Genomic DNA, 26,880 nt, shown 5'->3' with positions numbered 1-26,880 from the left:
GCGCGGGCCTCTTACTATCGCGGCCTCCCCCGTTGCGGAGCACAGGCTCCAGACGCACAGGCTCAGTAATTGTGGCTCACGGGGCCAGCTGCTCCCTGGCATGTGGGATCTTCCCAGACCAGGGCTCGAACCCGTGTGTCCTGCATTGGCAGGCGGATTCTCAACCACTGCGCCACCAGGGAAGCCCCGTCCTTGCTTTTTATACTTCATAGAGGTAATTTTCTATAACAGCATATATAAGTTTATTTCTTCCTTTTTGACTACATATAACTATTTTATGTAACTGTATTATAGTTTATTTAACCAGTCTCCTGTCAATGGACATGTAGAGAGTATCCATTTTTTTATCATTATAAGAAATACAGTGATAAATATCTTTGTACAGTTACTAGTTTATTTCTTTAGGAGCCACTATGGTTTTATGTCTATATGGGGTCTGTTTTAATGTGTCACCCTCCTATAATCATCATACACATGTAAATTTGTATGATTGTATGGTCAAAATATGTGATTGGTTTGGGAATTCCCTAAAAATTAAGGCATTGTATTATGGACTATTAAGTAGTCACATATGTTGTACATTAAGCAACAATGAATGTTCACAGCTAAAGCTGAACAAGAAATAAATTGAAATCAGGATGCTGTAAAATAAAACCTTTCACCAAAGTTAAAAAAACCTTATCAGACTTGCCCCCCCCAACGTAAATAACGTAAGATTTGTTCCCATCTGGAACTTCCCTTACATCTCTCCGTACTGAAAGGTCTGCAAAGACAGGTTCATATCTCTCTTCTATCATTATCTGCCCAGTGCCTGGCACATAGAATGTGCTTATTAACAGTTTCCAAATTATTTTAATAGATATACATAGGCTCCTCTATTGGTCATTTCAGATGGAGCTGTGTCATCAGTCAGAAATTCATGTTTAGTTCAATCAGATAAGAAAATAGAAGCCAAAGCTTGTGTGTCCAGTCCCCCTAGAAATTCACTGTCTACTACTGTTATCAAGGAGACTACACAGGATTGCCCTTCAAAAAACCACAAAGAGCCTGAACAGAAGATTTGCAAGAAGCCTAATCTGGTGGTAAAGCCTTTACAGCTGGTGAGTAAGGTTTGATGGCTTTGTGCCCTGGAGATTCAGCATTATGGAAAGTAACTGAATGAATGTTTCTTTAGACAAAAATTCTGTTTGAGAAAAGTCTTATTTCTAGATGTGTGATTTCTTAGGCTAGACCAGAACTTTGGTCTGAAGTCACCTTATGCAGCATTTATTCTGGTTTTCAGCCTTTTGTATAACTAGCTTTCCTTGAGTCTCATTTCAGGCTTTTCAGTTGGCTTCGAAGATTTGACAGTTGTTTCAGGATAACATTGCTGATTCTCTGTCCATGTGTTTCAGTAGGCTTCACAACCCTCCATGGCTTTTGAGGGAAGAATTGAGGAGCTCTGTTGTAGCTGTATGTCTCAGCACTGCTGCAGGTTGCCCCTGCACCTAGCCTCAGTTAGAGGGTGCTTTTATTGTTTTTCCCCTTTATTATATCTCCACACACACTTCTCCCTTTTTGTATTCTCATCTCCTATTACTTATTTTGTAGTTACTAAGGAATTAATTGCTTACTCTTTTTGCCTTCTGCCCTTTACACCTGGCTTCTTTCATGGAAGGAAAACATTTTGTTTAGAGAGCCTGCTGTATTTTCTAGAGGACAATAGAAAGGCCTGAAGGAAAATAATATATTTGAGAATGAGAGTGTTTGAGAAACCGTATTTTTGATTGGAAGACTAGTCTGAAATTTAATCCATTCTTTTTTTAAAAAATAAATTTATTTATTTTTGGCTGTGTTGGGTCTTCGTCATTGCGTGCGGGCTTTCTCTAGTTGCGGAGAGCGGGGGCTGCTTTTTGTTGCAGTGTGCGGGCTTCTCCTTGCAGTGGCTTTTCTTGTGGAGCACGGGCTCTAGGCACGCGGGCTTCAGTAGTTGTGGCATGTGGGCTCAGTAGTTGTGGCTCACAGGCTCTAGAGCGCAGGCTCAGTATTAAGCCTTAAAAGTATAAAGTATTTAAAAGTTTTGAGTATTAGTTGTGGCACAAGGGCTTAGTTGCTCCACGGCATGTTAGATCTTCCCGGACCAGGGCTCGAACCCATGTCCCCTGCAACGGCAGGCAAATTCTTAACCACTGTGCCACCAGGGAAGCCCTGAAATTTAATCCATTCTTTAAAGTTGCCTTTGTTGGTAGAATTGGGTAGGATAAGACTCTTAGTTCAGCCTAAGTATTTGAAGTACGATGTTTTCAATTTTATATAGGGCAGTTGTGTGACACACTTTTCACTCTTTACCTAATATCGTAAGACAGTACTTTTAATATTTTAATGTAGGTAAGGATCACCTAGGGAATTTTTTTAAAGGCATAATTTTGGGCCTCACTTTTAGTGAGTGAGTCTGGGCTAAAGCCTAAGAATTTTCATTTTTATAATTTGCCAGGTAATTCTGATAAAGGTGACTCACGAAATATATTTTAAGAAACGTTGTCATAGAGTTTGAAATGTTACTCAAAGATTTATAGTGGTTTCTTTGATTTTTTTTAACTTGTAGCAAGTAGAAATTAACAAATCACAGCTCAACTTGGCAATGGCAAATCATGATATCCCACCTGATGCCGTACGGGACAAGAAATTATGCAAACTACCCCCATTAAGTACCAGTACCCTCGTGGGGGTCTTTGTGGAGTATATCATCTCTCCTAGTCAATTCTACATCCGAATCTATAGCACGGATTCATCAGAGTTACTTGAAGACATGATGATTGAAATGCGGTAGGAATCTGTTGTTTTCAATGTATTTTTCATGTATCTCATTCTAAGTCAGTTCTCAAACATTTTGGTCTCGGGGCTCTTAAAAATTAAGGACCCAAGAGAACTTTTGTTTATCAATATTTATCATATAGAAATTAAAACTGTAAAAAATTTAAAATATTGTTTAAAAATAATGATAAATTCATTTTTCTGATTATAAATAACATTTTATGAAAAATAACTTTTATGAAAATTAGAATAGTGCACTGTTTTACATTTTTGCAGATATCTAATATCTGGCTTACTAGAAGAAAATTGGATTTCAGTATCTGCTTCTGTCTTTAATTTCTTGAAATACTTTATTTTGGTGGAAGTACATGAAAACATCTGGCCTCTGACAGATACATAATTGGGAAAAGGAGTATTTTAATAGCCTTTTCAGAAAATTGTGAATACTCTTTGATAGTATACTGAAACTTGACAAGTGGTAGTTTCTTGAAGTTAGTTTCAGTGTGGAATTTGAACTTTTCAAACTCTACTATGTTAAAATACATTTTCTGCCTTTGTACTTTGAATGGATCCAGGACTAGCTATGTAATTGCAGGCTCCAGTGCAAAATTAAAATGTAAGACTCCTTGTTTAAAAAGTATTAAGAATTTCAAGACAGCAGTAGCTTAACATTAAAGTAAGCATAGGGAACTTCTCAGTGTGGACTCAGTAGAACTGGCCCTGAATTTTACCACCATCTACGATTTTAAAACATCATGTATTGGTCTTTTGGAAAATACTGGTTCACTGAGTTATATAGATCTTCCAGATGTTGACATATTTGATCATACAATATATCTTTTAAAAATCACATTCATTAACAGTATCACTGATTGCATCAGAAAAGTATTAAGTATTAGGAAGCTGTCATGTTTATGGTGGTGGATGCAGCATTGCCAAAATCCTAATTTTCATTTGAATGCTTTTGGATTTTATCATTGACAATAAATACTGTCAATGTTTTCCTTGAAGTGGCAAGCTTGCTTCATTTTTGAGAAAATGTGTGGCAAATACCCAAGTCTGAATAAACATAGTTTGTGAGTGACCTTTCAAGCAAAAATGGTGTTCCATGAAAAGAGTGTCTAGTTCATCTTCCAAGTAAAAATAAATCTACGCACACACACACACAAAAAGCAGCTAATTCAGTTCACAACTGAAATGCCAAAGTGCTTTTCATTAAAACAACTTGGGAAGTATTTTGCTTGTACTTGCATTTTGTTACAGAGAATATTGAAAAGATAGTCAGTGGTTGAGATTTAATAAACTTAATAATTTTTATTGCTTTATCAAGGACATTCTTAAGTGAAAGTAGCCTCTTTTTTCTTTCTTTTTTATTTAATGTGAATGCATGGCAGTGAAAAATAAATGTTTACTAGTACAGTTGGATGCCACTGCCTTGATTTAACAAAGGCACCAGGAATTTTACCCACCCTTGCTTTTACAGCATCAATGCAAATATTAACATAGTGAAAAGGGCAAATAACTATTTTCATAATAATACTAAAATATTAAAATAGCTTTGATCTTAGGAACTTTTTGAAAGGGTATCACGGTCGCAGGGATTTGTGAACTACACTTAGAGAGCTACTGCTCTAAATTATCTTTTCTCTAGTGAAAAAATCATGTCCTTTGTTAGTAAACACTATGTAAAATGTTTACATTTTCAGTTACTTTAGATTTATTCATGTACAACAAATGTCTGATTTTTACATTGGTGCCATATACAAGAATAATTTACTTTGTATCTCTCCAAAAGTTTTTTTCTAACTTTACCACATTATATATTCACCTTCCACCCAAGAACACCTGGCATAATGTTACATAATAATCACTTAGTAAGTTTTTATTGGAAGAAGTTTGTTGATAAAGAGAAGGGATTTGGACAAGAAAAAGAAAATTAATTGGTATTAATAATAAGCATTACCAAATCAGAAAAAGTGAGGATTTTTTTCTTTGCTTTTGCCAAGACATTCCTGCTCTTGATACATCAATAAAAATGAACTTTAATTTTTTCTTCCCCTATGGGTTTCTGTGTATTATGGAATTCCACAGGCGCTGTTATTCTTATCAGCTGGTTTCTGATCGATATGCCATGCCAGAGTATTTTATCCAACCGGGACATCTCTGTTGTGTAAGGATTTCTGAGGATAAGTGGTGGTATCGGGTCATTATCCATGGAATTCTTGGGAAAGAGGAAGTTGAAGTGTTCTATCCAGACTTTGGAAATATTGGAACTGTTCAGAAGTCCTCCCTGAGGTTCCTCAAGTGAGTTAATAAACTGAATGACAACTTAAGTTTTGAGCTGTAATGCTGAAGCTCTGTGGGCTTAGGATCTCTCTTCCTTTTCTCCTGCCTCTCTCCCTCCATCCTACCCTCCATTCCACCCCCTTTCATCTTAGTGTAGGTTTGGCAAATGGTCATTTGGTCATTGTAATCACAGTTGGATTATTATCTCTTGCGTCTTTCTCATGACCATGAATCTGAATGAACCATGAGACTAAATTTCAATCTTATGTTAAGAAAATCATTCTTTGGGTCATGCTAAGAGTTGCATTTATATAGCATGAAGGTTGAACTGTTCCTACCTATATTTTATTTATTTATTTATTTTCAGTTATACATATCCTACCTATATTTTAATTGCGTGGTTTTCAAAGACTATTATGTTTTTACAAGTGTATTTCTTAGGTTACTTTAAAGTGTAAGACATTAATTTTAAAATGCATGAGTAGGATGGGGAGGGTGGGAGGGAGGGAGATGCATGAGAGAAGGGATGTGGGAACAGATGTATATGTATGACTGATTCACTTTGTTATAAAGCAGAAACTAATAAAAAAATAAAAATAAAATAAAATAAAATGCATGAGTAAAATACTCTGAAATGGTGTGAAAAGCTTAAATCAAGGAATGGATAAGAGATTCCATAAAATGCAGTTTTGAAATATGATTAAATATTCACATATTTGATTATCTGTTGCAGGTACTGCTACACCAGGCTTCCAGCTCAGGCTATCCCCTGTTCTTTGGCTTGGGTGAGACCAGTAGAGGTATGTTTGCTTGTTTCCTGTTTAATCAGCAAACATTTGATGCCAAGAACAATTCTAGGTTCTCAGAATACAAAAATAAAACATAGAATGAGCCCTCAAAGAAATCATTATAGACAGTATGAAAGATAGGCACGTAGACAAAAATAATTGTGCTGTGTCATATTTGCTAGAAAATTTTGCAGTGTGTGGTAGAGATGCAAAAGGAAGAGCGCTTATCTCTGTTCAGGGTAATCAGAGAAGGCCCCATAATAGAGGTGGCATTTGCATGAAACTTTGAAGGAAGATTAGTTCTATAACTGGACAGACAAGAAAAGAAAGACATTTCAGGCAAAGGGAGAGCAGCATGAAATATCTCAAATATGAGGAATTTTAAGTGGTTCTGTTTGGCTACATAATAGAGGATGTGCTGGAATTGGTGCATGGCAAATGATGTCAGAGAAGTAGACAGTAAACTAAGGTGGAGACCCATAGCCATGTGCAGGCGTCTGGACACAATGTCCAGACAGGGGAGCAACTAAAGGGAACTGCCACAATCAGATATATGTTTTTTAAAGAATTCCCTAGTGGTGGGAGATGATTGGAGTGGGATGGAGCAGGAGGCATTTTCATCCATATAGACAACATTGGTTTATGTAGCTATAGTTATGCACCTAATTTTATGTTTATTCCCTCAGAACTCTTAATTATACATGCCACACACATTTATTACACCATATTTGTCTGTTTAACCTAAATAACTTATCAGTTGCTAACATATACGTGGATTATTCCTTACTTTTTTTATCTGAAAAACACAATAAAGAGAAAAGAAGAAGAAAAAACATTATCTGTAATGCCACCATTCAAATGCATTCAATTTAGAAATCTGATGAGTTTCTTTCAGTTTCGTTTATTGGATGTTGGCGATGAGGGTTTTGTAGGGTTTTTAGGCTTATATAAAATAGTAATCATACTATTTTATATTCCATTTTTCCACTCAACATTATACCATAAATACATTTATATGTTATAGTTCTCAATTTTAATAGGTACATAAGTATAATCTATTGGCTAAACGTGCATTGTAGCCTGTTTAACTGTCCCTTTATTGTTAGACTAATTCAGTCCACTTCTGATTTTTGAGTATTATAAATAATTATGCAAAGTATGGTTTTTGGACGAGTCACTACTCAGCATTGTTTTCTAGGGTGCATTTTAGCCCTGACTAGGTTTCTTTTTAATACTTCCATCAGGGAGGTCAGGGCTAAATTTGTGACCCACTCATAGCCAATGTCCGTTACTCTCATATCAGCCAGGTGGCTTCCATTTTTTGTTTTCTTTGCAATTTCCTTCCTAAACTGCTTCTGGCCTTAGGGCTTTTGCCCATGCTGGTCATTGAAATAGCTTATTCAAAGAATTCTCATGGTTGGCTCCTTCTTGTCATTCATATTTAAGCCCAGATGTTATTTCCCCAAGAAGGACTTCCTTGACCAGTCAATTTAAAGTGCACACTTCCTCTTCAGTCATTCATCATCATTTTGTTTTATCTTTTTTTAAAAAAAATTTTTATTTATTTATTTTAATTAGAGTATAATTGCTTTACAGTGTTGTGCTAGTTTCTGTCTCACAGTGAAGTGAATCAGCCATAAGCATACACACATTCCCTCCCTCGTGGACCTCCCTCCCCCACCCATCCCACCCACCTAGGCCATCACAGAGCACTGGGCTGAGCTCCCTGTGCTATACAGCAGGTTCCCACTAGCTATCTATTTTACACATAGTAGTGTATTTGTGTCAAAATTAATATCCCAATTCATCCCACCCTCTCTTTCGCCCACTGTGTCCACCCGTGCATTCTCTATGTCTGCCCTGCAAATAGGTTCATCTGTACCATTAATATTTCTTTCTTTCTTTCTTTCTTTCTTTATTGGCTGCATCGGGTCTTAGTTGTGGCATGTGTGATCTTTAGTTGAGGCACACGGGCTCTTTGTTGAAGTGTGGGCTTCTCTCTAGTTGTGGCGTGCGGGCTCCAGAGCGTGCAGGCTCATTAGTTGCAGTACGCGGGCTCTCTAGTTGTGGTGCATGGGCTCCAGAGTGTGCGGGCTCAGTAGTTGTGGCACATGGGCTCTCTAGTTTTGGCTCATGGATTCCAGAGCACGTGGACTTAGTAGTTGTGGTGCGTGGGCTTTCTGCCCCACGGCATGTGGGATCTTAGTTCCCCAACCAGAGATCGAACTGGCATCCCCTGCATTGCAAGACAGATTCTTAACCACTAGACCACCAGGGAAGCCCCTTGTTTTATCTCTATAACACTATCGGGTATTATTTTAATTGTTTGTTCACATACAACATTGTAATTCCTGAGATCAGGGATATTGTCTGTCATATTTACCACTGTATCTCCAGTGCCTAGATCAATGTTTGGTGCATGGTAGGTGCTCAATAATTTTTTTTAACTGAATGTATCTCATTCATATCTTTATTTCTATATCTTTTTTCTGGTTGATGAGCTAATACTCTCATATACAAAATCTAAAGCAGGCAGAAAAGTAGAAGTCTACCCTTGGAAGTCAAACCGCAATAGGTAAATCAGGAATTTTTCAGCTTCTTTCCTGAGGTCACTCCCCAGTCTACAGCCTTGCTGGCTTGCAGGATTAGAGGACATTGTTTGGGAATAGCAGAACAGCTAGAAGTTAGGGTGTAATACTTAAAGGGAGGGAGCCATAGAATGGGTGCATTCCAAAATCATTGTACGGATATAAAATCCGCCCAAATCCTTAGATGACAACTAAACTTAGCAAGCACTGGAGAGAACCCAGTGGCCCTAGTGAAAAGTCACTGGCTTACCTATTATTTTTCTCACCTTGTATGCCTTATTTTGAAGAGGTTTTTTAATCATTCCACTATGTTATTTCAGTGATTACTCTAGGAAGTACAGCATATGTATGTAGCAATACAAGGACATTAGAACACAAATTTCTCTCTTTTTTTTTTTTTTTTTTGCGGTACGCGGGCCTCTAACTGTTGTGGCCTCTCCCATTGCGGAGCACAGGCTCCGGACGCACAGGCTCAGCGGCCATGGCTCACGGGCCTAGCCGCTCCGTGGCATGTGGGATCTTCCCAGACCGGGGCACGAACCCGTGTCCCCTGCATCAGCAGGTGGACTCTCAACCACTGTGCCACCAGGGAAGCCCTAGAACACGAATTTCTTTAACGTCCTCTTCTGATCTATTTTTGTTTTGTAATTAACGTTATTGTTTTTAACCCCTCAAGAAAATAACCGCATATAATAATAATAACGTCCATTTAGATTTAGTCACGTATTTCTCAGTTTCTTAGCTCTTCAGTCTTGCTGCTCAAACCCTCTGGGAACATTTTCTTTCTATTTGAACTGTATCTTTTAGGATTTCATTTTGTAAGGGTTTATTGATGGCAAACTCAGTTACGATCACCTGAAAATATCATTTTGTGCTTATTCTTTTTTTTTTTTTTTTTTGTGGTACGAGGGCCTCTCACTGGCCCCCCAACTGTGGAGTGCAGACTCCGGACGCGCAGGCTCAGCGGCCATGGCTCACGGGCCCAGGTGCTCCGCGGCACGTGGGATCCTCCCGGACCGGGGCACTAACCCGCGTCCCCTGCATCGGCAGGCGGACTCTCAACCACTGCGCCACCAGGGAAGCCCTGTGCTTATTCTTGAAAGATATGTTCAGTAGGTATAGAATTCTAGGTTGGTAGTTACTATCTTCAGCACATGGAAGGTATCATTACACTGGCTTCTGGTTTCCCTTATGATATTTAAGCCAGCTGTCCATCTAATGGATGTTCCTTTGAAGGCAATATCCTTTCTGTCAGTAGCTGTTTTTAAAATTTCGTATTTGTTACTTGTGTTCTTCAGCTTTTTAAAAAAGCAGGATAGATTTTTATTTTATAGATATTTGCTATCTGTATAGAAGAAAGACCTTCTCAGTAATCCAGGATATTTCTTCTTTCTTTCTTTTTTATAAATTTATATATTTATTTATTTATTTTTGGCTGCTTTGGGTCTTTGTTGCTGTGCACGGGCTTTCTCTAGCTGTGGCGAGCAGGGGCTACTCTTTGTTGCGGTGCGCAGGCTTCTCATTGTTGTGGCTTCTCTTGTTACAGAGCACAGGCTCTAGGCACGCGGGCTTCAGTAGCTGTGGCACGCAACCTCAGTAGTTGTGGCTCACGGGCTCTCAAGCGCAGGCTCAGTAGTTGTGGTACACGGGCTTAGTTGCTCTGCAGCATGTGGGGTCTTCCTGGACCAGGGATCGAACCTGTGTCCCCTGCATTGGCAGGTGGATTCTTAACCACTGCACCACCAGGGAAGTCCCTATACTTTTCAATATACAGACCTTGCACCTCTTTGGTTTTATTTATTTCTAAATGTTTTATTCTGTTGCAATTGCACATGGGATTGTTTTCTTAATTTCTCTTTCTGCTAGGTCATTGTTAGCATATAGAAATGCAACAAATTTTTATATATTGATTTTGTATCCTGTTACTTTACTCATTTATTATTTCTAAGAGTTTTCTGATGGAGTCTTCAGGGTTTTCTATATATAAAATCATGTCATCTGCAAACAGTGACAGTTTTACTCCTTCCTTTCCAATTTGGATGCCTTTTATTTCTTTTTCTTGCCTGATTGCCCTGGCTAGGAGTTCCAATACTGTGTTGAATAAAAGTGGCGAGAACGGGCATCCTGGTCTTCTTCCTGATCTTAGGGGAATAGCTTTCAATTTTTTTCCTTTAAGTGTGATGTTAGCTGGGGGTTTGTTATATGTGGCCCTTACTATGTTGAGGATATGTCCCTTCTGTATCCTCTTTATTGAGAGTTTTTATCATAAATGGGCTTTGAACCTTGTCAAATGCCTTTTCTGCATCCAGTGAGATGATCATATGGCTTTTATCCTTCATTTTGTTAATGTGGTATATCACATTGATTGATTTGTGAATATTGAGCCATTCTTGTGTGGAATAAATCCCACTTAATCATGGAGTATGATCTTGTTGATGTACTGTTGAATTCAGTTTGCTAATATTTTATTGAGGATTTTGCATCTATGTTCATTAGAGATAGTGGCCTGAATTTTCTTTTTTTGTGTTGTCTTTGTCTGCTTTTGGTATCAGGGTGATGTTGGCCTCTTAAAATGAGTTAGGAAATGTTCCCTTCTCTTCAGTTTTATAGAATAGTTTGAAAAGGATAGGTATTAAATCTTCTTTGACTGTTTGGTAGAATTCACCTGTGGAGCTGTCTGGTCCTGGACTTTTGTTTTTTTGGGAGCTTTTGATTACTGTTTCAGTCTCTGTGCTAGTGATCAGTCTATTCAGATTTTCTATTTCTTCCTGATTCAGTCTTGGAAGTTTGTATGATTCTAAGAATTTGTTCATTTCTTCTAGGCTGTCTAATTTGTTGGTATATAGCTGTTCATAATATTCTTTTATAATCTTGTATTTATATGATATTTGTTGTTATTTCTGCCTCTTGTTTGATTTTATTTATCAGGACCTTCTCTCTTTTTTCTTAGTGAGTCTAGCTAACGGTTTGTCAAATTTTGTTCATGTTTTTGAAGAACCAGCACTTAGTTCATTGATCTTTTCTACTGTCCTTTTACTCTCTATTTTATGTATTTCTGCTCTGATCTTTATTATTTCCTTCATTCTACTAACTGCCTTTTGTTTTTCTTTTTTTAGTTTCTTTAGCTGTAAGGTTAGATTGTTTGAGATTTTTCTTGTTTCTTAAGGGTAGGTGTATATTGCTATAAACTTCCCTCTTTGTAATGTTTTTGTTGCATCCCATAGATTTTGGTATGATGTATTTTCATTTTCATTTGTCTTCAGGTAATTTTTTATTTCTTCTTTGATTCCTTCATTGACCCAATAGTTGTTCAGTAGCATGTTGCTCAGTTTCCATATATTTGTGACTTTTCTAGTTTTCTTCTTGTAGTTGATTTCTAATTTCATTCCATCGTGATCAAAGAATATACTTGATATGATTTCAGTCTTCTTAAATTTAGTGAGACTTGTTTTGCATCCCAACATATGGTCTATCCTTGAGAAAGTTTCATGTGCACTTGAGAAGAATGTATAGTCTACTGCATTTGGGTGGAATGAATGTTCTGTACAAATCTATCAAATTCATCTTGTCTGTTGTTTCATTTAAGGCCAGTGTTTCCTTGTTGACTTGCTGTCTGGATGATCTATCTATAGATGTAAGTGGGGTGTTATTAAAGTCCTCTACTATTACATGTTGCTGCCAGTTTCTCTCTTTAGGTCTGTCAATAATTGTTTTATATATTTTGGTGCTCCTATATTAGGTGCAAATATATTAATCGCTGTTACGTCTCCTTGATGTGTTTTCCCCTTTATTATACTGTCCATTTTTGTCTCTTGTTACCTTTTCTGACTTGAAGTTTATTTTGCCTGATATGAATATGGCTATATCTCCTTTCTTTTGGCTGCTGTTTTCTTGGAGAATCATCTTCCATCCCTTCACTTTGAGCCTATGTTTGTATTTAGAGCTGAGATGAGTCTCCTGGAGGGAACATTTAGTTGGGTCTTGCTTTGTAATCCGTCCAGCCACTCTGTGCCTTTTGATTGGTGAATTTAGTCTATCTACATTTAGGGCAATTATTGATAGTTGGATGTTGGCTTTTTAGCTTTTGTTTTCTGGTTGCTTTAAATCTCCCATTGTTTCTTTTTTTCCCCCCATTGTTTCTTTTTCCTTGTGTTTCTGTCTGCCATTTTGGTTTGGTGGTTTTCTAAGATATTTTTCTTAGCTTCCTCTTTTGCTGTTTTTTGTGTCTCTGCTCTATTTTTATGTTCTGTGTTTACCCTGAAGTTTGTATAAGACATCTCAATTAAAATAGTCCATTTTCTGCTGATAGCATCTTATATTCATTTACCTATACAAGTGCCGTCCTTTTCCTCTTCCCCTATAAAATTTGTTTTTCTTGTCTTAAATTACCTCTTTTTATGTTGTGAGTTGTTATCAAACTAAGAGAGCTATATTTGTTTTTCTGCTTTATTTTTTTCTCCCTTTAGATTTTATACTATTTATTAATAAAGTGTTTAAAAATCTGTTCTGATAGAGAGTTGCAGTTTTCCAGTTCTGTCTTTTTATTACTTTGCTCAAAGTTTTTTGTATTTTTGCCATTATTTTTTCTGGTTGAAGAGCTCCTTTCAACATGTTTTGTAAGGCAGGTCTAGTGTTGATGAACTCCTTCAGCTTTTGCTGGTCTGGGAAAGTCTTTGTTTCTCCTTCATATCTGAATGATAACTTTGCTGAAATAGGGTATTCATGGCTGACAGTTTTTATCTTTTAGTATTTTGAGAATGTCATTCCACTCCCTCCTGGCCTGTAGGGTTTCTGCTGAGAATCTACTGGTAGCCTAATGGGGGCTCCTTTGTAGGTCACCATCCTTTTTTCCCTGGCTGCCTTTAAAATTCTTTGTCATTGACTTTTGACAATTTTAATATTATGTCTTGGAGGAGGTCTTTTTGCATAGAGGTAATTAGATATTCTCTTAGCTTCATGGGCTTGTATATCCAGTTTCTTCCCCAGGTTTGTATTATTTCTTTAAATAATCTCTCTGCTGTCTTTTCCCTCTGTTCTCCTTCTGGGATACTCATTATCCTAATGTTGCCTGTCCTTAAAGAGTTGGAGAGCTCTTGTAGGATTTCCTCATTTTAAATATCTTCCCTTTCCTCTGCTACTTGTATCATTTCTAGATTTCTACAAGCTCACTAATTTTCTCTTCCATATGGTCTGCTCTAGTCCCAGACTAATGTATTCTTCATCTCATTTATTGAGTTCTTCAGCTCCAGAATTTCTATTTGGTTCTTTTTTAAAGTTTCAGTCTCTTCAGTAAAGTATTCCTTCTGTTCATTCATTTTATTCCTGAGCTCGTTAAACTGCCTTTCTGAGTTTTCTTTTAGCTCATTGAATTTCTTCACAACAGCTATTTTGAATTCTCTATCAGTTAAATTGGAACATTCCATAACTTTGGTTTCTGGAAAATTGTCATTGTCTTTTTGTGGTACCGTGTCACTGTGGGCCCTCATGTTGTTGATGAAGTGTTCTTGAGCCAGTGCATTTAGTATTAAATGACAGGTTAGGAGTTAGATTCCCTCCAGTAGGTGGCACCATCACACAAGTTTTCGGTTTCTCTTCCTTGAGCTGCCTCTGGTCATATTTGAGAGTTAGCACTTTTCAGCCTCCACCTACCCTGTAATAGGTGTGGCTCCATGCCTTCTTTGTTGCTTTTTGTGCCACCAGGGTCGTTGCTGCCATGCTTCTGCCAGAGCCGCTGTCGTCACCAGGATGGTTGGCTCTTTCCTTGTGTCTGGGATCCCTTGATACACAGGATCTTCTGTGGAGGAAGGGGGATGGGAGGAGGGGTCATGGGCACCTCAGATGCTGGAGGGACAGGGTCACGGGCCCCACTGCTGCCGCTCCCCACTTGCCTGTGGTCATGGGTGCCGGGAGTGGTCAGGTGGCCACAGTGTGTGCACCACCTTCCCTGCTGCTACTGGGTTCTCTGAAGCTGTGGGCTCCGCTGCCTCAGTTGGAGGGCCAGGATTGCAGGCACAGGCTGTGAGGTTCCCTCGCCCCCACTGTGCGTTCCAGTACACCCAGCTTTGGGTGTGCAGATTTGTGGAATTCTCCAGTGCCCTATTGTGTTGGGTGGAGACACCTTTGCTGAGTTGTGGATGTTTCACTGGATGTAGATTGAAAGGGGGAGACAAAGGTAGTTTTTCCACTCTTAACATGTTTCTGAAGTCTGAAAACCGTGTTCTTCAGTTTTAATATGTTTATGTGTGGATTTATTCTTATTTATCCTGCTTTGTGGCTCATTGGACTTTTTATCTGTGCATTGTTACTTTTCATTAAATCTGGCTAATTCCCAGCCATTATCTCTTCAATTATAGTCATTTCCCCATATTCATATTTATATACCCTCTCTCTCTCTGTTTCTGCCTCTCTTTTTCTAGAACGATAATTAAAAGTATGTTAAACCTTCTCAATTTACCTTCCATATCTTTTAACCTCTCTTCTGTATGTTACATATTTCTGTCTTCTGTGTTGCATTCTGGGTAACTTTTCCAAATCACCTTCCACTTTACTGATATACTCTTTAATTCTACCTAATCTGCTATTGAATAAACCTATTAAGTTTTTAATTTTGGTTATTATATTATTACTTTCTAAAAGTTCTCTTGGTTCTTTAATTCTGCTAGATCAATTTTTAATAGATTTCAGGTCTCTGCAGAAGCTTTCAAATTTATTTTGTTTTTTTGTTTTTATTTTAAGCATAATATGTTAGTTCTTTTATAATTCATCTGGAAATTCAAACATCTAAAGTTTTTGAGTTTTGTATTAGTTATGTTGTTTCTCTTCCTTGTGATTCATTGTCTCTTTATATGCTTTTTATCTTTGCCTGTGTACTGCTCATTGACTTTTAAAAATTTTTGTAAAAATGGTTGAATACAGATTGAGATTACCTACCTCCAGAGAGATTTACATTCGCTTCTGCCAGGTATCTAGCAGTACGACCAGTCTGGAGCCATGTTAATTTAAATGAACAACCTGAGGATTTGTGTACCACCCAGGTGATGTGAAAATTGAGCTGCAAATCCACGTGAAGGCTAGTTTATTTCTTTTCTTCCTTATCCTGAGCATGAACCCCTAGGGACTCAGCTTAATAAAGGAAAGTCCTCCTCTCCACTCCCTACTCTGGGTGGTTACTGGCTTTGATTTCTGTCTTTTTTGACCTGTGAGACCATCAAAACCGAAGTAAAGATTTGCGTGGATTAGCACATACCCTGAAGGCAAAAATAGTTCCCACTTTCCCTTTAATTTTGGCCTGATTTGTTACACTTTTGTCAGTTCTTTGATGCTTTTGGGACATATTTTAAAAATATTTTATCTAGAATATTTAGTTTCTGTGGGAGGGTTGGTCCAATAATCTAACTCAAACATTTCCAAACATGTAAGTTTTTCATCACATTAAAATAAAATCTTTCCCATACTCCCATTTTCATCATTTTTCCTTTATTCTGACTTTTCTCATCCCCAAATCATAAATATCCTCAAATGTGTTATTTTAGTATTTTCATGCTTTGATTTTCCCACTAAAATCTCTAGTTCATTAGGAATTCATTTTTGTATATGGTTTTTATAATTCATGTTTGAATCTGTCATCTGAATCTCATATCTTTTTTTTTTTTTTTTTTTTTTTTTTTGCGGTATGCAGGCCTCTCACTGTTGTGGCCTCTCCCGTTGCAGAGCACAGGCTCTGGACGCACAGGCTCAGCGGCCATGGCTCATGGGCCCAGCTGCTCCGTGGCACGTGGGATCCTCCCGGACCGGGGCACGAACCTGTGTCCCCTGCATTGGCAGGCGGACTCTCAACCACTGTGCCACCAGGGAAGCCCCCTGAATCTCATATCTTGTTTGTGTTTCAGGAACATTGGACATCCAGAGCTATTTTGCAGTTCCAGAAGTTGTGTGGTTTGAAGCCATTAGTGGGGGTAGTGGATGAATATGTAGATGGAATCCTTTACATTTTTCTGTGTGATACATCCTCACATGAAGACATCTATTTCCATCATGTCTTGAGAACAGAGGGCCATGCTATTGTATGCCGAGAAAATGTCCCTTCTAAGGTAGAGCAGTCTGGATGTATTTTGTAATGTATTTAATCTCAACAGTTTAAGGTATAAGAGAATTTAATACTGAAGGTTATTTGATTTATTCTTTAGTGATATCTGTGAGATTCCTGCCTTCTTAATGCAGAGCACTTTCTTAATTTTCACATGATCACAAAAAACTACATTTGGCTTATTGTCCTTTAGAATATACTTTTATTTTTTTTATTTTTTTATTTTTTTATTTTTATTTTTTTTTGCGGTATGCTGGCTTCTCACTGTTGTGGCCTCTCCCATTGCAGAGCACAGGCTCCGGACACGCAGGCTCAGCAGCCATGGCTCACGGGCCCAGCCGCTCCGCGGCACGTGGGATCTTCCGAGACCGGGGTACGAACCCATGTCCCCTGCATCGGCAGGCGGACTCTCAACCACTGCGCCACCAGGGAAGCCCCAAGAATATACTTTTATTTTAAATAATTGATTGAGGATTCTGTCTTACCCCCAATTATTTAATTTTCTGAAGTTTTCTTAGAGAAGAGCAACACTCTCTTATTTTGTAATTATTGATAGCAGTGTCTACATTTTCATTAATATTGATGTTGATAATTTTTGTGGCTAGCAAAAACTATCACTATAGAAAAAAATCTGACTATTAAATTTTAGAAGATAATGCAGGGCTTCCCTGGTGGCGCAGTGGTTGAGAGTCCGCCTGCCGATGCAGGGGACACGGGTTCGTGCCCCGGTCCAGGAAGATCCCACATGCCGCGGAGCGGCTGGGCCTGTGAGCCATGGCCGCTGAGCCTGCACGTCCGGAGCCTGTGCTCCGCAACGGGAGAGGCCACGACAGTGAGAGGCCCGCGTACCGCAAAAAAAAAAAAAAAAAAAAAAGAAGATAATGCATTTCCACAACATTTGAAAATTATGAAGTGCTAACTTTTTCACTTTTTCTCTGAGAAACTAAATTTCCTTCGTATTTTTTTAATCCTAGGGTTTCAGAGACCTCAACCCTTTAAGTTTATACACTAAATCCAGTGCAGGGCCAGAGGACATTGTCCTAACAGAACTGGGTTATCCTTCCCAGCAGCACTATTTTAATGAAGATCGAGAGATAAGTCCAAAATCGAAAGAGAGAGAATTATATACCATGGTAAGAGGTTTTTGCAAACATCATCGTATTCTTTTTATTATTGTTAATACTTAATGAGTACTTACTATATGCCAAACACTATAAAAGGTACTTTAAATATATTATTTAATACTTATAAAATCCCTGTGATGTAGTGACTATAATTAAGCTTATTTTACTGATGACGAAACTGAGGCATTCCTAACCTAGGAAAGTTTGGAAACTATGCAGTAATCTTAACAGTTATCTTGTCTCTCATCATTTGCTGGTTTAAACCTTTACTTCAGCCATGCTTTTCCTGTATGATTTCTCTCATACACTGAATTCCATTGTTGCCTTGCTGCAGTTGTGACCTCAACTACACTGGCCCAAATGCTGTTCTTCCCTCTACACTCCTTAGATTCCTCTTGAAGTATTCTCATTTCTTACTTTCTCTGTAAACCTTGTGGCAACTCCTACCCACAGTAATAATAATATTGTGTATTATTCCATCCCACAGTACCAATAATAAAAAAATAATAACCGACACTTATTGAACTCATACTGCATGGCAGGCACTGTTCTAAGTACTTGCATGTACTAGTTAATTTAATCTTCACAACCACTTTACCAGATTGGTGCTTTAGGATCCCCATTTTAGATATAAGTAAAGTGAAGCACATTAGTAAGTAAGAAGTTAAATGATTTTTTAACAAATGAGCAGATAAATAGACATGTCCTCTGAGTCTCATATTCCTCATGGCAACAAATACTGGGCTAAGAATATAGATTGGGTTTAGTTTGAGAGCCCAAAATTTATTTTTTTGGACACAGCAAAGCTTTTTTCTTTGAATAAAATATGAAAATATTATTTTGTGTAAGTATGTTTTATATATCTGAATTTTTAAATTATAGGGATGATGTTATTTTTTTAGTGGACTTTTACTATTAGAAAAGATAAAAAGGAAAGGCTACTTCGCTGTACACCTGAAACTAACACAACATTGTAAATCAACTATATTTCAGTAAAAAAATTTTTTTAAAGGCCATTTGACTACAGAGAGATTAACCTACTCTGAAAAATATGTGTGAATGTTTACTGCTGCATGTTTAAAATGATGTCAACATTTTAGATTTCATTTTAGTTTAAAATTAGTGGACTTCCCTGGTGGCACAGTGGTTAGGGATCCAACTGCCAATGCAGGGGACACGGGTTCGAGCCCTGGTCCGGGAAGATCCCACATGCCACAGAGCAGCTAAGTCCATGCACCACAACTACTGAGCCTGCAGCCTAGAGCCCATGAGCCATAGCTACTGAGCCCGTGCGCCTGGAGCCCGTGCTCCACAACAAGAGAAGCCACCGCAATGAGGAGCCCACACACTGCTACGAACGGTAGCCCCCACTCGCCGCAACTAGAGAAAGCCCATGCACAGTAGCGAAGACTCAATGCAGCCAAAAATAAAGAAATAAATTTATTTTAAAAAATAAAATAAAATTAGTTAAAATTAATTGGGCTTGTTTGGCTTTCTGAAACCTGAATTTTTGCTAGTTGTTATTACTTGATTAGAACAGTTATATTTCCTGATTCTTAAATAGTGAGTTGAATTCAACCTTAAAAGTTTTTAGAATATCTTATCATCACTGTGTTGATGTGTTTAAATAATCATAGTTCAGTCCTGAAAATGAAATAAGGCCATCTTTTCTGCAAAAAAGATAAGGTCCAAAGCTCCTCTATCCTATCCCAGCCTATATTTTAACATAGCAAGACTCCCATATGCTACACACACAGATATACACACATACACCTACCTCTATACACCGAGTTCCCTGTAATTCCTACTCTTCTTTTAGGCATCCTAACAATTTGTGTTATCTCCTTTATTACATATTCTCAGACATCCTCCTTCCCCAGTGATATTTTGGTCATATCTCTGTGTTGGCTCTACACTGAAGGTTGTGCTGTGATTATCTGATTGTGTGTCTTCATGCTATATTTTGAGTTCCTTTAGAGCTGGGACCTGTTGCATTCATCTTTATATCCACAGAGCTACCCTGTACACATTACATAATCTGTACTCCATAAATGTTTTTCGGCCTGAACTAGTTTAGTAGGATGGGAAGACCTAGGGTCATGCATAAAGTTAGAAAATAATATGGCATATGCATGAACCATAGCAAAAAATTCCCCTCAGAATTTATAGGCAGGTAGATTTTGGAAATAGTATAGAAAATAAAATAATTTCTCTTTCATATCTACTAGCGAGATATTAATGATGAAAAGGCTTTCAGTCACCTTAAGTCAGTCACCTCAAAGGAGCCGTTAAAGGATTCTGAATTCAGTTCTTTGAAAACCCAAGAGAAGAGCTGTGAAGACTATCCAAAGTGTTCCATCTCCGAGCTAAAAGATCTGAAGGAAGAAAATGAGGTAGGAGAAGGGAAGACAGTTTTTTTAATGTAATTAATGTAATATAATTAATTCATAAGTGAAGGGTACTGGAATAACATAGCTCTTTAAACCCTACTGCTCCAGTGCCATCAGAGCATCTCCCACAGATGAATTACAAATTCTTTAACAGTCACCAAGACCAAAGTTGCAGCAATATAGCCTTGATCACAAAAAAAGAAACGCTATTATTTAACTTTGATGTGTTTTACTATCCCATAGCTCTGGACAGTCTTCAAGAATTATGCAGTGAATGGAAACTAGTATTGAGAAACGGTATTAAGAAAACCCATCAGGAAAAATGTTGACAACTTTTTTGAAGGATATACTTTATTTTTATTTTAATCAAATGTTTATGTATTCACAGCTTTAAAAAAAACAAACAAATGTTTGGGTACACACAGCTTAGAGTTCCCTATAACCCCTTCCCCTACATTTCCTATTTCACTGAGCAAACATTTTCATCTCTTTTAGCTGCTTTTTTTGGAATTTACCTCGATTTCTTTCATTAAATAGCATGCTTATGTTATTTCCTGATTCTTCAGTTTTAAGTATGTATGCCCTTCTTACTACTAGACATGAGGGTTTAGTTCTCTTTCATCCCTTCTCCCCCACCACAGACAAAAATATCCTTTCTGTTCCCCCGCCATCATCTTACTAATATAGTTATATCAAGCTTTCCATTAGATCACCATTCAATATTTTATTGCTATGACTCTGTAAATGCTATTTACAGCCAAGTAGTATGTTACGGCAAGCTTTCCTTTCCTGCATATCTTTTATTTTCTCTGGTGTTAATATTTCTTCCTCTTTAAATCAACATACAGTACACAATTGACTTTGTATTCAGAGTACTGTCCTATCGATACACATATACATTTATGTAACCACCCCCACAATCAGGATGCAGAATGCTTCCATCATCTGAAAAAGCTCCCTGGTGCTACCCCTTTATAATTACATCTCCCCAAATCCCTAACCCCCTAGGAACCATTTATGTTTTCTGTCACTGTAGTTTTACCTTTTCAGAACTATCATATAAGTGGAATCATACGGTATGTAACTTCCCAATAGGGGTTTCTTTGATTCAGCATAGTACCTTCATCCAAATTGTTGCATGTGCCAATAGTTCATTTCTTTTTTTTTTTTTTTTTTTTTTTTTTCTTTTTGCGGTATGTGGGCCTCTCACTGTTGTGGCCTCTCCCGTTGCGGAGCACAGGCTCTGGATGCGCAGGCCCAGCGGCCATGGCTCACGGGCCCAGCCGCTCCGCGGCATATGGGATCCTCCCAGACCGGGGCACGAACCCGTATCCCCTGCATCGGCAGGCGGACTCTTAACCACTGCGCCACCAGGGAGGCCCTAGTTCATTTCTTTTGATGATGCATAGTATTTTATTGTATGGAGGTACCACAGTTTGTATATCCATTCATGCATTGAAGGACATTTTAGTTATTTCAGGTTTTGGTAATTATGAATAGAGCTTCTATAAATATTTGTGTACAGGTTTTTTTATAAACATAATCAGGAGTAGGATTGCTGGTTTATGTGGTCAAATTGTTTTCCAGACTGGGTATACCATTTTGCATTCCCACCAGCAGTGTGTGAGTTCCAGTTGCTCCATATCTTATCAACACTTGATATTGTCAGTAATTTTTATTTTTAGCCATTCTCATAGGTGTGTAGTAGTATCCCAGTGTGGTTTTACTCTGCATTTCCCTAATGACTATGATGCTGACCATCTTATCAAGTGCTTATTTGCCATCCACATGTATTTCTTGGTGAAATGCCTATTAAAGTCTTTTGCCCATTTTTTGATTGTTTTTTTTTCTTTCTTACTGTTGGGTTTTTGTTCTGGATATGTTCTGGATAGCTCTTTGTCAGTTTTGCGATTTTCAAATATTTTCTCCCACTTGTAGCTTCAGTCTCTTAATGGTGTCTTTCATACAGGAAAGGTTTTTAATTTTGAGAAAGTTCAGTTTATCAGGTTTTTTTCTTTTATGTACAGTGTTTTCAGTGTCAAGACATCTTGACTTAATTTTACTATAAGGTGTGAGATTTAGGTTAAGTTTCATTTTATTGCATACGGATGTCCAATTGTTCTAGTGCTATTTGTTGAGAAGACTGTGCTTTCTCCATTGAATTGTCTTTGTAGACCTTCCAAAAATCAAATGTCCATATTTGTGTGAGACTATTCCTAGACTTTATTTTGCTCCATTGATCTGTCTATTCCTTTGCCAGTAGCATACTGTATTGATTACTGTAGATTTATACCTCTTAAAATTAGGTAGTATGATTCCTCCTACTTTACTCTTTTGCACAATTATTTTTAATATTATGGTTCCTTTCCCTTTCCATTTAAATTTTAGAATCAACTTATCTGTATCTGCGATTCTTATTGGAATTTCATTAAATCTGTAGATAAATTTGAGGAGAATTAACATCTTTAATCTGTGGACACAGTATATATATTTATTTAGGTTTTCTTTTATTCCTTCATCAAGGTGTTATAGTTTTTAATACACAGAACATGTTTTGTTATCTTCAGGTATTTAAAGCTAACAAAGATTAAGCTAACTTAGGTAATACTTATCTAATTATTTAATTTACTTTGGGAGAAATTATAAATGATATCTTTTTATTTCAGTTTCTATATTTTCATTGTTAGTATGTAGAAATTGATTTTTGTGTTTTAACCTTGTATGGTGTGAACTAGCTAAATTCATTTATTAGTTCTAGGAGGTGTTTTGTAGATTTCTTTGGGATTTTCTACATAGACAATAGTGTTGTCTGCTAATTGGGACAGCTTTATTTTTTCCTTTCCAATCTGTGTGTCTTTATCTTCCTTCCTGCCTTATTATTGCACTGGCTAGAATTTCAGACACGATGTTGAACAGGAGTTGTGAGAGAGGATGTCTTTGTTATCCTGATGAAAAGTTTTATCATGCATGCATGGATGTGAATTTTGTTAAATGATTTTTTTGCATATATTGATATCATGTTTTCTCCTTTATTGTATTAATATAGTATATTACATTAATTGATCTTTAAATATTGGATTAAACTGGCTTTCCTGGGATAAACCCCATTTGGTCATCATGTATTATTCTTTTTATACACTATGGATTCCATTTGCTAATGTTTTGTTGAATATTGTTATGTCTATTTCCATGAAGGATATTGGTCTGTAGTTTTCTTGTACTATCTTTGTATGGTTTTAGTACCAGGGTAATGCTGGCCTCATAAAATGAGTCTAGAGGCATTTCTTCCTTTTCTGTTTTCTGGAAAAGATAATGTTGAATTAGTTTTATTTCTTTTTTATTTTTTAATTGACATTTTTATTGTGGTAACTAAAAGATTCATGTGCGGCTATAAGGAATAATACAGATAGATCTCATGTAATCTTTACCCACTTCCCCCAGTGGTCACATTTTACAAAATTGTAGTACAGTGTCACAATCAGGATATTGACATTGATACAATCCACCAATCTTGTTCAGATTTCTCCAGTTTTACTTGTACTTATTTGTGTGTGTGTGTGTGTGTGTGTGTGTATTTAGTTCTCTACAGTATTAACACATGCAGGTTCATGTATGCAACAGCACAGTCAAGATACTGATAATTCTGTCATCATGAAGGTCCCTGTGTTGCCCCTTTTATATCCATCCACCCACTCCCTCCCACCACCCCTCTCCCCACTAATTGGTTCTCCATTTATAAAATTTTGTCATTTAAAAAGGCTATGTAGGGCTTCCCTGGTGGCGCAGTGGTTGAGAGTCCGCCTGCCGATGCAGGGGACACGGGTTCGTGCCCCGATCCCGGAAGATCCCACATGCCGCGGAGCGGCTGGGCCCGCGAGCCATGGCCGCGGAGCCTGTGTGTCCGGAGCCTGTGCTCCGCAACGGGAGAGGCCACAGCAGTGAGAGGCCCGCGTACAGCAAAAAAAAAAAAAAAAAAAGGCTATGTAAAATCATATAGTATGTAACCCTTTGAAATTGGCTATTTTCACTCAGTATAATTCAAGTAATTGCATGTATCAATAATTAGATCTTTTCATTGTTGAGTAGTATTCCATGGCATGTATGTGTCATAGTTTGTTTCATCATTGACCTGTTGAAGGACATTTGGGCTATTTCTAGTTTTTAGCTATTACAGATGAAGCTGCTATGAATGTCTGTACACAGGTTGTTATGTGAACATAAGTTCTCTGGAATAAATATCCAGGAGTGCAATTGTTGAGTTGTATGGTAATTACAAGTTTAGTTCTTCATCAGTGATATTGGCCTGTAATTTTCTTTTTTTGTGGTGTCTTTGTCTGGTTTTGGTATCAGGGTGATGCTGACCTCATAGAATTAGTTCAGAAGCATTCCTTCCTCTTCAATTTTTTGGAATAATTTGAGAAGGATAGGTTTTAATTCTTCTTTAAATGTTTGGTAAAATTCACCTGTGAAGCCATCTGGTCCTGTACTTTTATTTGTTGGGAGTTTTTTATAAATTACCAAGTCAATTTCATTACTAGTAATAGGTCTGTTGAGATTTTCTATTTCTTCCTGATTCAGTCTTAGAAGATTGCATGTTTCTAGGAATTTATCCATTTCTTCTTGGTTGTCCAATTTGTTGGTGTATAATTGTTCTTAGTAGTCTTGTATGATTGTATTTCTGGGGTATCAGTTGTAACTTCTCCTCTTTCATTTCTGATTCTATTTATTTGGGCCCACTCTTTTTCTTGATGAGTCTGGCTAAAGGTTTATCAATTTTGTTTATCTTTTCAAAGAACCAGCTCTTAGTTTCATTGATCTTTTCTATTGTTGTTTTAGTCTCTCTTTCATTTATTTCTACAATATTTTTATCTTTATTATTTCCTTCCTTCTACTAACTTTGGGTTTTGTTTGTTTCTCTTTTTCTAGTTCCTGTGGATATAAGGTTAGATTGTATATTTGAGATTTTTCTTGTTTCCTTGTTTTCTTGTTTGTAGCTTGTATTGTTATAAACTTCCGTCTTAGAACTGCTTTTGCTGCATCCCATAGATTTTTTAGATCATTGTGTTTCCATTTTCATTTGTCTCCAGGTATTTTTAAAAGTTCCTCTTTGATTTCTTCAGTGACCCATTTTTGATTAGTAGCATATTGTTTAGCCTCCATGTGTTGGTGTTTTTTTTGCAGCTTTTTCTTGTAGTTGACTTCCGTAGTCTCATACCATTGTGGTCAGAAAATGCTTAATATGATGTCAGTCTTCTTAAATTTATTGAGACTTGTTTTGTGGCCTAGCATGTGATCCATCCTGCAGAATGTTCCATGTACACATACAAAGAATGTGATTTTGCTGCTTTTGGATGGAATATTCTATATAACTCTATTAAGTCCAATTGGTCTGTGTCATCTAAGGCCAGTGTTTCCTTATTAATTTTTCTATCTGGATGATCTGTCCATTGATGTAAGTGGAGTGTTAAAGTCCCCTACTATTATTGTTTATAATAAAATCCATTATGTTTATTAACATTTGCTTTAGGTATTTATGTGCTCCAGTGTTGGGTGTGTATATATTTACAATTGTAACATCTTCTTGTTAGATTAATCTCTTTATCATTATGTAATATCCTTCTTTGTCTCTTGTTACAGTCTTTGTTTTAAGTCTGTTTTGTCTGATATAAGTATTGCTAACCTAGCTTTCTTTTCATTTCCATTTGCATGGAATATCTTTTTTCCATCCCCTCCCTTTCAGTCTGTGTGTGTCTTTAGATCTGATGTGAGTCTCTTGTAGGCAGCATTTAGATGGGTCTTTTTTTTTTTTTTTAAATCCATTCAGCCAATCTGGGTCTTTTGATTGGACCATTTAGTCCATTTACATTTAAAGCGGTTATTGATAGATATATACTTATTGCCATTTTGTTGATTGGTTCTGGTAGTTCTTTTTGTTCGTTTCTTCTTTTGCTCATTTTCCTTGTGATTTGATGACTATCTTTAGTGTTATGTTTGGATTTCTTTCTCTTTGTGTATATCTATTATAGAGTTTTGGTTTGGGGTTACCATGAGGTTTATATATAACTAACTCTCCCCCTTTTCCTCCCTCCCTCTCCCTCTCTTTCTCTCTGTATGTGTGTGTGTATATATATGTATATATATATACACACACACACACATATATGTAAAGTTTTAAAGGCATATATATATATAGTTATTTTAAGTTGCTGATCTCAAGTTCAAACACACTGTAACAACCCTGCAGTTTTACTCCCTCCCCCTACCTCACATATAGTGTTTTTTTGACATCATATTTTACATCTTTCTGTTTTATGTATCTCTTAACTACTTATTGTGGTTATAGATTATTTTACTACTTTTATCTTTTAACCTTCCTATTAGCTTTATAAGTAGCTGATCTACTACCTTTACTGTATGTTTGCTTTTACCAATGAGATTTTCCTTTTATAATTTTTATATGTCTAGTTGTGGTCTTTTCTGCTTAGAGAAGTCCCTTTAACATTTCTTGTAAAACTGATGCTGAACTCTTTTGGCTTTTGCTTGTTTTTAAAACTCTTTATCTCTCCTTCAAATCTGAATTATAGCCTTACTGGATAGAGTATTCTTGGTTGAAGACATATATCATGCCACTCCCTTCTGGCCTGCAAAGTTTCTGCTGAGAAGTCAGCTGATAGTCTTATGGGAGTTCTCTTATATGTAACTAGTTGCTTTTCTCTCTCTGCTTTTAAGGTTCTCTCTTTATCTTTAATTTCTATCATTTTAAATATAATGTGTCTTGGTGTGGACCTCTAGGTTCATCTTGTTTGGGACTCTTTGTGGTTCTTG

The 26,880-nt window shown here is 37.1% G+C and overlaps 1 protein-coding gene across 1 annotated transcript in view; it reads left to right on the top strand.

Moving 5' to 3' along the window:
- The window catches only part of TDRD5 (tudor domain containing 5), an 89,450-nt gene that overhangs the window by 48,559 nt on the left and 14,011 nt on the right, over positions 1-26,880 (top strand). The window contains exons 8-14 of the mRNA XM_060088537.1: positions 892-1,100; positions 2,585-2,805; positions 4,885-5,097; positions 5,813-5,879; positions 16,345-16,545; positions 17,516-17,674; positions 19,894-20,058. Coding sequence (XP_059944520.1) covers positions 892-1,100; positions 2,585-2,805; positions 4,885-5,097; positions 5,813-5,879; positions 16,345-16,545; positions 17,516-17,674; positions 19,894-20,058 — 1,235 coding nt within the window. The remainder of the gene's footprint in view (positions 1-891; positions 1,101-2,584; positions 2,806-4,884; positions 5,098-5,812; positions 5,880-16,344; positions 16,546-17,515; positions 17,675-19,893; positions 20,059-26,880) is intronic.

The sequence above is a fragment of the Mesoplodon densirostris genome, chromosome 2, assembly GCF_025265405.1.
Source record: "Mesoplodon densirostris isolate mMesDen1 chromosome 2, mMesDen1 primary haplotype, whole genome shotgun sequence".
Taxonomy (NCBI): Eukaryota; Metazoa; Chordata; class Mammalia; order Artiodactyla; family Ziphiidae; genus Mesoplodon; species Mesoplodon densirostris.
This window is presented reverse-complemented; position numbering and strand designations above follow the sequence as displayed.